The sequence below is a fragment of the Apteryx mantelli genome, chromosome 6, assembly GCF_036417845.1.
Source record: "Apteryx mantelli isolate bAptMan1 chromosome 6, bAptMan1.hap1, whole genome shotgun sequence".
Lineage (NCBI taxonomy): Eukaryota > Metazoa > Chordata > Aves > Apterygiformes > Apterygidae > Apteryx > Apteryx mantelli.
Window position 1 is genome coordinate 27,585,000 of NC_089983.1, and position 14,685 is coordinate 27,599,684.

The window sequence follows — 14,685 nt, forward strand, 5'->3', positions numbered from 1 at the left end:
TGACACTTATTTTTCAAAACAAGGCAGGCGTCCCCTGTGCGCACACCTTCTTGTTTTCCTGGTGTGTAATTTTTCATCTCTTCTATTTTTTGCATGCGGGACTGAAGAAGATACAGCTGTTAGAATTGTAGTGTTTTTTTGTGTCTAATGGATGCATCGAGAGGGCCATCTTATTTGAATAGTAGTTTTAACTGAGCTGCTTCACAAGGTAAACTTTGATCTGCAAAATAGCTTGAAACCAGGTTTTATTGTGGATTCAGTTCAGCGTCATGAATGATAAACTCATTTATTGGATGTTTGATCTTAATATCCAGACCTGTATTTCAATTTATACATTGTTTTTATTTTATTAAATGCTTTGTAGCTGTGGTACGTAGCTCTTGATTTGAGTATTTATTGGCTATTTGTAGTTAAGATAAATCCTAAATTGAGTACCTCAAATTGTGAACAAGTTGTTTCTGGTAGTCTTGCAATGTTTTGGCCTTCTCAACTATTCCCCTTTAATCCTCCTTGTTTTGATTACAAATATATTCTTTTAATTATAGCTACTATTTTCTATTCTCCATAGATGAAGAATTATTTAAAGCAGGGAAGCCTAGAGGGTGGCGCAATTGGTCCCGTTTGATTAGTTATTTAAACATTCTGCTCTGCTTGCTTGTAGCTGTTGAGTCGCTGCAGTTCCCAATAATACAGAACCCTCGTTATAAATGTAATTTCAAAAGTAACTGAAGGCTTAATCTAATTGGAGTTTATCATGTGTTGCTGAGGGAAGCAGTGCTGATGTATTTCAGTTTGCAGTAGCTGTAAAGCGTTTTTGTGAGGAGGGCAGGATTTAGAAGAAAATATTTACGGAAAACTATCAATGCATTAATTATGCATATGAAAAATATTAACAATTGAAAAAACTCATAACCATTAAGCATACTGGAGAGTCAAGTGTTGAGAGACAAGAAAATAAAAATTGTGATTTTATTACACACAAGTTCTCTCCTGCAAAAATAACCTGCCAAATGATGCTATTACCAGTACTATAATAATGTGAATAAATATTTAACTATACATAATATGTATAGAAATACTGATCTAAATATTTTTGAAAGGAGGTGAATTAGTTGAGAGTTGGCATTTACAAATGTTTGTCTTATAAAAGGGAATGTTAAAAGCCAAGATTAAAAACTGTAAATATGAAGAGAAGGCCTAGGGGAACCGCATGAAGTGTATGGGGTAAAGCAGAATCCAGACCATGACGTGAAAGGCTCTGCTAACATGCCAGGCGGTGGGTGACTCTAAAATAGCTTTAAAGGTTAAGTTTGGGTAACTTCAAAAACATTCTGTTTTGCTCATAAAGTAGTAGGATTTTAATCTAAATGTTGGCTGTCTGTAAATCTTGTGAAGTGGCTCTCTGGCAGCCGCTTGAATCTTCCTTTAGCGGGGGACAGGGACCGGGTACGTACGTGCTGGCCCCAGCCCCGGCCCTGCCTGGGGCTCCTGGCTCCGTTTGCTAGCAAGGATTTGGGAGAGCATTTGGTAGGGACTGATGTGCACTGTGCATTGCCGCATGAATCCTGCACTTAGAAAAAGTGAAAATGACCTTGTTAGGAGAGCTTAGAAACCTCATTAGTGTGCTAATACTTTTTACATCAGAAGGTTAAACTAACCAGTAGAAGAAATGAGAAGAGCTTAAGGAAATAGGTATTTACAAATTATTTGAGTTTCAGGTTTAAAAATATGAACTTCTTTAAAAGTCTGTTTTTTAAATAGAAAACCAGTCACTCTGTGGTTGGAAACTAATTTTTCTTGGGAAGTTTTAAATGTTTAGATGTTAACTAGTTTGTAAATACAACTTTTTGCTGCCTTGGTATGGTAGGTAAAACTGTGGCTATATTGTAATGATGACTGCAACACTAGAAGCTGGAAAATTAATAAAGAATAAGATGAAAATGCTTGGTTAAAAATTTTCAATTTAGTTTTGTGGAAAGATAGTTTAATATTAGCTGTTTACCCTTACAGTAATTGTAAATGATTAAAATAATATTTGTAAGCTATGTTTTCTGCTTGTAGAATCATATAGCTTCATTTTCAGAATTGTGCAGTGTTCAGTTGGATAATATATAATAGCACTGTAAAAGACAGAGATCTTTGTTTGGAAGAGTTTGTAATCCTATTTAAAATAAAATTTAATATGTATATGTAATTTGTACTCTATTTGCAGCCCGGTACAACAGTTACAATTGTAAAACTTCTAAAGGTGTATTTGTGTAGCTATGGACAGAGTTAAATCATATAAACAGTAAGATATAGATAAGGAAGTAAGACCTATCTTGTCCTTACTTCTTTCTTTTATAGACTGATAACTTTCTACAGAAATCAGGTAACTTTAAGTGGTCCTTTGCCAATATAAATATTTTAGGATTTTTGTTGTAACTTTATATTTGAAGGTATCCATGTGAAGATTTTGGAACTGAAACATCCTTGAAATGTTTTTAGTGGTGGGTTGAAATTTGAATTTTAGTGATGTTTGCTGTGTTCAAAAAGAATAATTTGAACCCAAAGTGACAAAAATGGTGAAAACATAAAATGATGGTGTCATAAAATAATGAAGCATCTTATCACTTATCTCAAATTTACTCCAAGGCATTTGGGACCACTGATTTCATGACTGTAAAATAGACTTGGTTTAATGGCTTCTATGCTTTTTCTGGTTACTGGTATGGGGTTCCCTGGAGGCTGAATACACAACAGTGTCTTTTCCTTGAACCAGAGCAGCTTGTCGAAGTTACTTACAGGGGAGATTCAAATCCTAGGATCAATGGAGAGCAACAGCCCTCTCTTGTTATGTGTTGCATGCTCTTGATTATAGTTTCTAGGCAACTATATAAATTGTTGGTAAAATAAGTTGTTAATTAACAAGTCTACACTTGAGCACTGTTAAGAAAAACTTAACAAGTTTTCTCTGGCTTTTTTGAGATACAAATATAATGAGGGGAAGAAAATTCAAATGGGTAGGTATCAAATTTTGAGCAGTTAGTTTTTTGTTTTTGTTTTTTTTTAATCGGAAGCAGGTTCTAAAAATCTATAGTCTACAGCTTACATTAGTTTAGGGATGACTTCTACAGCTATAAAAATGAGTAACATTATTGGCTTCCTATTGAAGCACCAGAATTCAGTGTTTATATTGTGGCAATGTGTACAAAATGCCGTCAGGAATCACTTTTTTATTTCACTAAATGTAATATAGAGCTTTAAAATACTCACAGCTATAACCACAAGATCTTGGTGAAATGTAGCAATAATTTAAATAAAATTGTGTTCATAAAATCCAGAATGGATGAAAAGATATAATGGCTTTGCAATTCATATGCAGAATCACCCTTGGAAAAAATATTTAAGAACTATTTTTCACTTTCTTAAGAATCTTTTTTTAGTTTATATGTATCTGATTGATCAAGGATCATACTGTCTAATTCAGCTAAGATCTAAAATGACATCTCTGCTAAATTGTGAAATCATGTTTTATGAATGAGGAGTTCAGCTTATTTCACAATAATACCACAGTGATATAAATAAATAGAGCTGTTGTTGGATCATGTTCTTTTGTTTTTTTGTAGACTCCAGAGAAGAAACAGTCAGAACCTTCCAGAGGGCGAAAAAGAAAAGCAGACACCCAGAGTGAAAGCAGCCAAGGTAAACTAAAATGTACATAAATTAGATAGTTACTGCATGCATTTAATTAAATGATACAGGCACAAAGTTTTGACTCTTGGCCTTAAAAAAAAAAATCTGTGCTTCTGCTTGGTAAGACAAGTTGTGGTTTTTGGATGATAAGTTAAATATCTTAAGGGACCATCAAGTAAGACCTGAATTTGGCTGGTAATTGCCTATAAGAATTGTGTGCTGCTGCCTGTATAGCTTGCAGTTGTGATAACATTCTGTGTACCTCAAGAATTATAGCAGCTTTTCTCATCCAAAATACCTCTGTGCTCTGTATTTCTTTTCAGCAGGCAAGGGAAAAAGGGGATTACTGATTGTCATGTGTAATTGCTTGCTCTTCATGTACGTTTAAAAATAACTGAATTTTCTTCTTCCTTCTCTATGAACTGTTTTACAGTGTAGAGGACTAGAAGGACAGGGGGAATCAGGATGAGATAGTTAGTTCCAATTCAGCATTTACAAAACGTAATTTTTGTTGTTCCTCTCTTTAATCTTCTTTGGGAGAAATGGTGGAAATTAAATCTCTAGGCAAATATTCATCAAACGAAGGGGGGAAATAGTTTTGATAACATCTGTATTAGCATTTTTGTTTGCAAACTGAGCTAGGAAGTATCACTTCAGATGTATATCTGTAGGCTGCATATCCAGAAAGCTTGATGGTGCAACATGCTATTAGTTGAAGAATTAATTAGTTTGACTAAAATTCATTTCTTTGTAAGAGCTGTTTCACAGAGACCTGGTTAGTTCAAGGAACTTGGAAAAAAAATCTTTTTTCCGTTGTTCTAGCAGCCCATCCTTCCTGCTACCAACAGGAATTGAAATCAGAGATGATAGAAATTTTAGGAACATTTTGGCATAGATAACATGTTTCTGATGTCTTATACTTACTGTTTAACTGTCAGCAGCAGTGCAACCAAATATTTTGCACAGCAGTATTTGTACAGAACTGTCATAGGAAACTGCAACCTATTGGAGTAGTACAGTATGGTATAAGCACAGCAAATACAGCTATTACAGTAGAAAAGGGGGAGCAAGAGATTCCGCTCTTGTATACTGCATACCTAGGATTTTGATTTCCATAATATGGAAAGCAATCAATAAATTTTGAGGAAAAGTATTGTTTAGAAGATGGATGTGGTTGGAAAGGAGGATAAAATCAGTATAAATGTATTCATGATTGACTGGGCCCAACTAATTTGATGTATTCCTTTCACACAGAATTATGTAACATGACATAGAATAGATGCTCTAGACCAAAAAGAAATAGATTCTGTCTAATTTCTCCAGATGAAAGAAAAGCATTTGATTAGTGGTGTGTGAGAATTAAGCATGAAGAAGACAGAAATCATTAGTGCAATTATGTGGTGTGTTTAAAAAAAAAAAAAAAAAAAAGCTGGCTAGAGGGCAGTAGCAGTGGTATGTAAACAAAATGGAAGACTATCTGTTGGAGGAGTTAGTGGTATTATTCCAGGTCTTTGAATTATTTTATCTAAAAATTTCTGTTAAAAGTCTTGACACACAAAGGTTTGACATGTTTCTTCATGGTATTTCTGAGTGTTAAAGTTATGCAGCCATGCCAGTACAGAGAGATATTGGACTAGAAAGAATTCTTGAGGGTTGAAGCAATAGAAAAGCATGAAAGTCTTTGGTCAAAAGTGCAAAGGTCTAACTTTGGACTATGGCTAATGATCTTCTAAGGTGTTCCAAAAATTCCTGCCTATAAAGAACAAAGTTTTGAAGAGTGGTCTATTTTTGAGACGTCTCTGAACAGTTAGTACAACCTGTGGAAAAGACAAATACAGTCTCAAGATTTATCAGCCAATTTACAGCAGAAGAGAAGGCAGCGTTAATGCTGTTGGACAAGCCATTGGGGAGATCTCTGCTGGAGTGCTGCACATGGTTCTGGTCACTCATGTTGAAGAAAGATCTATTCAAACTGGTGCTCCTGAAGTCCTGGTACTGACTGAGAGGAAAGAAAGGCAGTTCTCTCATTCTGCTCTGTTTATCTCCCTGATTAACCCTGCACGTTTGCTGGTTAGAAGTCAGGCTGGGAGGAATGGAACTACTGGTCATCCTCCATGCCCACACTGTTATTGGCACTTGGGAAAATCCTTGGGCTGACCGTTTGGGCAAAATAACTCTCCTAGAGCATATAATACAATAGACTTGGTTAATTTGATACTTTGAAAGTGCGTGAATTTTGTGACAGTGCTTGAAAAGGGGAGGGACTTAGCGCTAGATGTTTGATCTGTCAGATGAGAGGCGAGTTTCCTGTTATCTAGAAGATGTATAGACTTGTTGCCAAATCTGTACAAAATCTGTGGGGTTTTGGAATTGAAGTCTGATATAGTTTGATTCCTCAAGGAATGGAATATGCAAACCTCTTTGCTGTGGCTGCAGTGGTGGGGATATGAACCTTAATTATCTACATAGGGAGATCCCATATTAGCACATCAGCGAAAATCAGTTAACAAGTGATAAGACTTTGCTATAATTACCGTACAGGTAAAAGTGTAATACATATCTATAAACAATATATTTTTATCAGTTCTAATGTATTAATATATTTGTTTCAGGAAAGAATATTGGGGGACGTGGTCACAAGATTAGTGACTATTTTGAGGTAAATTTTTTGTTGTTTAAAAATTTACTACTATTTCTTTTTAATTTTGAAAGCGATTGTAGAAGGTACTTGTGAACTTACTAGGGGTACCAGACCACAGTGACAGTACAGATTTTCTTTGAACTTAGTAACATGCCGTACTTCAAGTTGCATATGAAAATACTATATATATTATGGTCTAGCAATTTTTTGGGGATGTTATAAAATTTTACTTGTAATGGACAGGTCCTGACAGGGTACTTTTTTTTTAAATAAAAGTTTACAACTGTTAAACCTTAAAGTAAAGATGTGATCTCTTGGTGCAGCCTGTGCTAAAATATGAAGAACATTTTCTTTCCCCCTTTTCTTTAGATAGCCAACAGCTACAGTAATACAAACAACACATTCTAAATTATAAAATTATGTATAGGTGGGCTGTATCATTCAACAGACGTCTAATGTATTTTGATAAGAAGGTTGACTAATTTGAGGACCATATCTTCTCTTCAGTACCAAGGTGGGAACGGCTCGAGCCCGGTGCGGGGTGTACCTCCTGCAATCCGATCTCCTCAGAATTCACATTCCGCCCCTTCTTCTGTAAGTTGCTGAACTTCATAACTGCTGCCAATACCCACATACTCGGAAAGCGGCGTGAATTGAAAACTAGCTATTTACAGGGGAAGATATTCAAAGGAAGGCATTCTGGGAAGGAATTCATTTTTTTTCCAACAGCAAAACAGGATCAACTTAAATATTAAAACTAAAATTTTCTAGAAGCAATTTTTAACACTGGGACTTTTTTGAAAACATAATTTTTAAGTACGAAAGAAAGCTGAAAGTTAGTGTGAATGCAAAGTGTTGTATAAATATTAAAAGGTTGTAATGACATCTATTCACAAGAGTCACACAAAAAAAGTGGCAGTTTGCTCCTGTTTTTGTTGCTTCTGAGGAAAGTGAAGCTCTAGCTCAGGACATAAAAAGCTAAGATTTTGACAAACCAGAAATTTTTTAGTAATTGATGCCTAACTTGTCTGTGTCCTTTTAAAATTTTCTTCATTAGCCATAATTTTTTTTTTTTTCCCCCTTATGTGCACAGTTTGAGTGTTAGGCATTTGCTTGCGTGATCTAAATGGCAAGACAGATTCTGCCAATCCTTTTGAAAAAATTTGTTTCCTCTGCTGGTAAACTTCAGCTTTATTCCATGTGCTTTCAACTTTCTTACTAGCAGTATAGAGAGTAAGAAAGTTTGCTTGAAAACTGTCTCATTCATGCGGACTAGTGGTTTGAGGGAAGTTCCAGTAAAGGGATTTGTGTTCTGATCTGCACTAGCTTCCCCTCTCTGGTTCTCCCATCAGAAAGAAACTCTTCAAAAATAACTCAACTTAGTTTATTTTTGAGTTGTGAAAGTTTAGGATTAGAAAAATAAGTCTGTGTAAGACTGGAGTTGCCTTATGTCAGTCTTGCGTTGTCTTAAATTTTTCAGTCTGTTTCTGAAAAGTGACAGTTTTAGTTTTCTCAGACAGTACTGCATCATTTCTAAAATACAAGTGATATTTAACAGCATAGTGATAGTTCTTGATGCAGTACTCCAAATGGAGCATTTTATTATCTTCTATAATAAAAACATCATCTTTCTCCATGCTATATTATTTTTCTGCTAAGACTTGTAAACAAGGTTATGTTCACAACTGAGTATTACAGTTGTATCTAAAATCCTTTGGTTTCTTGCATTCTAGGTTCGACAGAATAGTCCTTCTCCTACTTCATTAGCTTTCGGGGACCACCCTATCACACAACCAAAGCAGTTATCTTTTAAAATTACTCAGGTAAGCACTTTTGCGTAGAGCTATGCCATATAATTTCAGACTACAAGAAAAACTGATACATATGTTTGTTTGTCTTTCAGCTACTTCTGAACTCTCAAAGGCTTTTGTAAGCTTTGCTTTTTATAGTTTGCCAAAATATTTTCAAGTTCAGCAGTTCATAATTTAAATCCTTCTGATTAGTTTTGTATTCTGCACTTACTCTGCTTCCACCTCATGAGCAGTTAGCTTACGATGGATGCAGTATGCTTTTGCTCAAGGTTTTAGCTGTCATGTGATGTCAGGAGAGGAGGCTTCTCTTGCAGACAGTATTTGAGGTGACAGCTAGCGTTGTCAGATTACAGTTCAAATATAACCTTGAAGAAAAAAAATTAGATGATAATTAAAATATGATATAGTTAGATCTGTTGTGACCTTTGAAAGCCAAAAGCAGTTGTTGTATCCTCTCTGCCGTTTTTAATGTGATCTGTGCTTCTGTCTTTCACAATTAGTTAGAGCAAGGCTGCTTTACCTGTTGAACAAATGCAGAGGATTTTAAGTAATTGGTTGACATTTACATTCTTGCCCTGCTGTGTATGCTTATTTATGAACAATTAATTCTGAATTAGTGATGAAATTTTTAAACTGTTAGTGGTTCATCCCAACTGTACGCAATCTCTCTGAAGAGAGAAAGCAGTTTTGAATAAGAACCTTCCTATCACTTTCAAAATGCATAAAAATGAGATGTGCCAGTCTTTTTTAATGTTTTAAAATAGTTCATTTCTCTGTGTAACAAAAGTGAGAAAAATAATGCTGCAATTGTTAAAGAACAGGATTAAATATTCTAAAATATTCTTTTTAGACTGATCTCACAATGCTGAAACTAGCTGCACTAGAAAGTAATAAAAATCAAGACTTGGAAAAGAAAGAAGGTCGTATAGATGACTTACTCAGGGTAAGTGTTAAACATGGGATAAAGATATTATTTCAGAACAACAGGCAGTGAATCTGTAGCAAATATTTTTAAAAATTGAATAATCCTTGTTTTAGAAAATTAGTCTGGAGTTATCTACATAAAAAGGTGGAAATATTTTCTAATTCTTGTAATTACTTTTTCTTGAGAAACTGAGAATCTGCGAAATTAAATATATAAGGCTTATTTTTCTCTGTTTCTGTACTATGACTTATTAATGATTAAATATGTTTACCTGAGGATACAAAGAAAGTTGATATTGTTTTGTGGGCAGTTGATTAATTCCTGCAGTTCTTATTATAATTGCACATAATAGATTTTTTTGTTTTAATTGTAAATAGCAGTCATCAGTGCAGCAACTGTTGGCGGTTTCAGAATGGAAGTGATTGTGACAGAAATTGTCTTGAGCAGTAAACAACTACCTTTAATAAGAAACCTATGTTATATGATACGCTAAGATCTGCCTTCAGATAAAGGAGTTTTATGCTTGTGCTCCTAAAAATACGATTAGAGACATGCTACATAGAAATATGAAAAATTTAAGCCACACACTAATGAAATAAACACTAAACTAAACAAACTTTGTGACTTGGAATAGTGTTTTTATGTGGACAAGTGCATATTCACCCATGCAACCATTCTGTATAAAACTGTATGTATAGACTTCTTGGATGTCTGTTTTAGCATATGTTCAACAATATGGAACAGACAAAGCTAATTTTTTTTTTTCCATTTTGTTTTAGCCAAGGCAATATAGCTCTGTTTTTCTAAGATAGTAAGACAAATATAAATGAAACATAGGGAATTTGTTATTCTTTTTTTACTCAGATAATTGAATTGAATTGTTTTTGTGAATTTTTACTTTCTCTTTATATAAAAAATGATCAATTTTACATGACTTAAGGATCTGGAGCTAAAATTTAACTTTGTTTAATGTTGGAAGACTTGAAGAGTGACTAATACAGTGCTTCTATATTTTAGGCTGAGTGCCTTGTAATGTGAAATGCAGCTCAGTGTAAAGGAAATAATGGTCATGAATGCAGTTTCATTCAGGTTCATTCCTTTTTATTTTAAAAAAGGAATAAAGGCATCCTTTTACAAGTTGTGATCTTACAGTTAGATCTGTGAAATGAGATTTGTTTGCCTATATCTATAGGTATGTGTATGTTTGTGTGTGTATATATAGGCAAACAAATATATTTATATCTCTATATACATGTTATATATACATATACATGTTCCTTATTTTAGTCACGTGAAAGAAGATACACGTTGAAGTTAGATACCTTTGTTTTCTATGGTAGCTGATAAAAATAGTGATTCAGTAATTCTTTCAGTAAGCATTTTTTTTTTGTATTAATAAGGCTAACTGTGATCTTAGAAGACAAATAGATGAACAACAAAAGCTACTTGAAAAATATAAAGAAAGGTTAAACAAATGTATTTCAATGAGCAAAAAGCTTCTGATTGAAAAGGTAAGTTTACTGTTTTTAAAGTGCTTGTGGCTAAAAACTGTGAGAACACACTATAAAACTCCATTATGATTCTGCTGCTTTCAGTTTTTCATAACTTTTTCAAATTTGTCTTTGAGCCTGAAATTTCCTATGTGTGATCTCTATCTGGAAGTAAGGTGGGATTTTTTGTTTGTTTGTCTTTTTGTTTTATTTTGTTTTTTAAGCTTGAGTAGGCAAAGCAAAATGTTGGGCTTTATTCAGATTGTGGAAAATGTGCCTTTTTAAATGTAAAGGTTTTCTTTTTCTTCTTTTTTTTTTTTTTTCCCCATGATAGGTAATTCAGATATAGCAGAGCATAAAAGATGGGAATTTAGAGTGCGCCTAATCTTCTGGACAAACTTTAAAAATAAGATTACAAGTAGATGAAAAAACTCAATCCATCATGAGAAGGAGACAGAAAAAATCTCTTTGTGAGACACCTAAGTGACTGGGGATAATTTTTGATGTAAAATGAAAAAATGATATGTTAGCTCAGAATTAAAGGAGATAAGGGCAGGAATTGGGCCACTTGCTTTCATATTCCTTTAAAAGAGATGTCAATTTGAAATTTAATGCCAATTATATTTAAACTAGCAGCACTTCTCCTTAAAAGGTAAGGACACCTTGTTTCTCTCACCTCCTCTTCTTTCAAATAATTTTATTAAAAAAATAAAAAAAGAAAAGTGAATAGAAAATCAGTTTATTACAAATTACACTACAAAAATGTATAAGGTGGACAACCAAATTGGTTTCCTAATACTAGCTGCTATATGCTGCTGTCAAATACAGGCTCTTGAACTGATTTGTAAGAGGATTAGGGAGAGTTTCCTCACTAGCGTGTCATGAATAAGTTAAGTACATTCCTCTGTAAGTTCCACCATGATGGGAATACTGAGGAAAGATGCATCCGGTCTGTTCAGCATGATGCTAGGTAGACAGCTTTTGGCTGCATGATATCCCACAGGCGGTTTTTCCTTCAGAGGCCATGTAGGTCTCTTGTTCAGTCTAGAAGTCTGACTGCACAAAGATCCCTAATTCCATCAGCTTCTCCCTCACTTTTTGTGGTTGCAGTCATAAGCATTTCTTAAGAAGAAAACATTTGAGAAGTTTCTGTCCATCAGCAGTGTTCGCAGTACTCTATCTTTTTGTGCAGAAGCATACTAGGTGGGGTCAGTCATTTATCACGTCCCAGGGATACTTGTGGTAGTAGTGGACAGTTCTGAGACAAGCAGCTGCTTATATTACTTACTGCAAGTGAATATCTGATTTCATTTATGTCTACCTGGTGCAGTGCCTTCCCTTGTAGAGATTCCTGAACCCAGTCAGTTTGGTAGAAGTAGTAATTTAGTTTTCGGCAAGTGAATTTCCAGGCTAAGTAGACTAGATACACTCCTTTTAGTAGCTAAGCAGGCTTATTTAGAACTGCATGCCTCATGTATAATAGACATGTATAGACATATCCTAATTATATGTTTGTGTGATGTTGATGCCCTATCAGATTTGCTGTGTTTACAAATAAAATGTTTTTGTTAACTATGACAACCAGTTAACATTATATATGGGATCTGAGTCAATCTTAGATATTCTGGTGCATGAATCATCATCATCATCAGTATCAATTCTGACAACTGCAGATGTTTGAGTTCTGCAGAAATTAGAATAAAAGGTATTTTCATCAACTCTCCTTTTACCCTTCCCATAGAAAGTTGTTGGACGAAGAAGCCCAAGTACTTTACTGACTTTTTGAACACTTTAGTATTACTAAGTATGAATATTTCTGGTTTTCTTAGAGCACACAAGAAAAGCTGGCAAGCAGAGAGAAGAGCATGCAAGACAGATTACGCCTGGGGCATTTTACAACAGTTCGTCATGGTGCTTCATTTACTGAACAGTGGACAGATGGCTTCGCATTTCAAAATCTTGTGAAGTTAGTCAATGTTATGTTCTTAAAGTTCTCAGTAATTGTTAGTTCCCTCTAGTGGATTTTTTTATTATTATTACTAAGAGATTTTAGGATTGGAGCTGCTTTTCATACGTTGTATTTTGCTTTGCTTTTTGAAGTCTGAGAATACAGTACAGAACTCCCTTAATCAACTGACAGAATCCTAAGGCTGGGTGTCTTTGCAAGATGATTAGGCTTCACTTGATTTTAACTATCCTTAGAAAAAGTGTGAATGTACTAAATGAACAGCACATAATTATTCAGCTCAGCTGGTAGAAAGAGCAATAAAACTAGATCAGTGATTTTTTTCAAATAGCTAACCATGCATCAGGGCAAATGAGGTCTATGGAGTTCTTGTTGGTCACATAGGTGCTCCCTGTGCATCCTTCGTTGTAGCAGCTTCTACAGACACACAGCCCTTCATCGCGTTGAAGGAGGAGTGCGAAGGAGGGACAAACCCTTGGCTAGGGTCTAGTGCAAGTGGATGGGGGAAAGCAGCCAGCAGGAAAAGAGCTGCTTCAACAGGTACCTTAGCAGAGATGGGGCCTGGGAGACAGTCAGTGATGGTGGTAAAAGTAATTATGCAGTGGTTTGAGAGATGTTCTTTGGTTTAAAAAAAAAAAAAAAAATCTGATTCAGTCTTTGGGTATACATATGCATGTAATTCACCAGCATTTTAGTTTTCTGGAGGGGAATATATACTCTTAGCATTATGTGATTGCCTGGACCGTTTGTTTTTGAAGACAGTCTTAAAAAAATAGGTCCACATTACAGGTTTGAGAATCCCTTGCATAATTAATACCTCATGATTTTGTTTTTCATGACCATTCCTGTATATGTGGTTTGCAGAGAAGCTGTAACTGTTTGCCATACAACCAACCTGATGGTTTATTTAGGAGCGGTCAGCTCGAATTCAGTATTTGGCTTATAAACAAACAGGTATTCCCTGTTGACTCTGTTGCTTTTCTTTTGATGATGTAAACCAGGGTATCCACCAGCTCAGACATGCATTTTTTCCACTGTAGAAACACTGTGCAACACTTTCAAAAAAACACATGTGAAAAGTAAATTGTGCCAAAACTTTGTGAAAATTTTTCCACCTCATGAAGAATATTGCTGTTCTTTTTCCTAGGAAACATTTTCACATGAACAGGAAGTTTTTTTAAAAAAATTAAATTTAATGCTTTATCAGTTTGAAAAATAGTCCTTTTAAAAATACAAAATGGTGAAATTTTAATAAAGCTTTTTTGGATTTACAGGCAGCAAGAATGGGTGAATCAACAAAGGGAAGACATTGAAAGGCAAAGAAAGCTCTTGGCCAAGCGAAAGCCTCCAACTACAAATAATTCTCAGGCACCATCTGCCAATTCTGAACCCAAGCAGAGGAAAAATAAAGCTGTGAATGGGGCAGAAAATGATCCCTTTGTTAGACCCAATTTACCACAGCTGTAAGTTTAACATTTCAATCAGTCTTTTACATAAATTCTCAGATATTGTCTGTGTGAGTTCTATTCAAATAACAGCATAAAAAGACACTCAGTATATTCAACAACTATCTTCTCACTGAGGACTTGCTGATGTTAGGGAAATTTGCACCACTGCCTATGAAGATGCCGTACAATTGCCCAATTTATTTTTGGTAAAGTCACCAGAGAAAGGCTGGTTCTGTGTTTATGCAGTGTTTCTTCTATTCTCCTAATCTAGGGAAGTCTTTATTTTAGTTTCTTACTCTTGTAATGTCACTGATATCTGTTGAACTATTCTTGACCTATATTGGTTTAGGAACCTTTTCTTTAGATAGAAATCACTTCATTTTTCATATAACAATCTTTATCTGATATGAAAAATGTTTTTCAGCCTTTAGAATTTGAAGACATTTATCTAAAAACACAGGGAAAATATCTTTTTTTCTTTCTAAATACAGATCCTGAGAGCAACTGTCAGGAGTTGCTGATCCCATTTTGCATATTGAGAATGTAGAAATCTTCTGTCATATAGGCATAATAATTGAGAGCCATCAAAGAGTTTTCCATTTTCCATGTGACATTTTTTCTTGCAGACAGAAATGGTGCCATTCAGGGCACAGACAGATGTGTTCTTGATAGTTGAATTTGAGTATTATAAGAAATTGCTACTCCCAGTTACTGCCCTTGATGCTAAGA

The 14,685-nt window shown here is 34.8% G+C and overlaps 1 protein-coding gene across 3 annotated transcripts in view; it reads left to right on the forward strand.

Annotated features, from left to right (window-relative positions):
* The window catches only part of TLK1 (tousled like kinase 1), a 77,274-nt gene that overhangs the window by 36,150 nt on the left and 26,439 nt on the right, over positions 1-14,685 (forward strand). For all 3 annotated transcript variants that reach the window (XR_010884585.1, XM_067299086.1, XM_067299085.1), the window contains exons 4-11: positions 3,609-3,684; positions 6,288-6,334; positions 6,824-6,910; positions 8,050-8,139; positions 8,978-9,070; positions 10,453-10,563; positions 12,372-12,508; positions 13,783-13,971. Coding sequence is in view for 2 of the 3 variants with exons in the window: in XM_067299086.1 (XP_067155187.1) it covers positions 3,609-3,684; positions 6,288-6,334; positions 6,824-6,910; positions 8,050-8,139; positions 8,978-9,070; positions 10,453-10,563; positions 12,372-12,508; positions 13,783-13,971 (830 nt within the window). In the remaining variant the exon portion in view is untranslated. The remainder of the gene's footprint in view (positions 1-3,608; positions 3,685-6,287; positions 6,335-6,823; positions 6,911-8,049; positions 8,140-8,977; positions 9,071-10,452; positions 10,564-12,371; positions 12,509-13,782; positions 13,972-14,685) is intronic.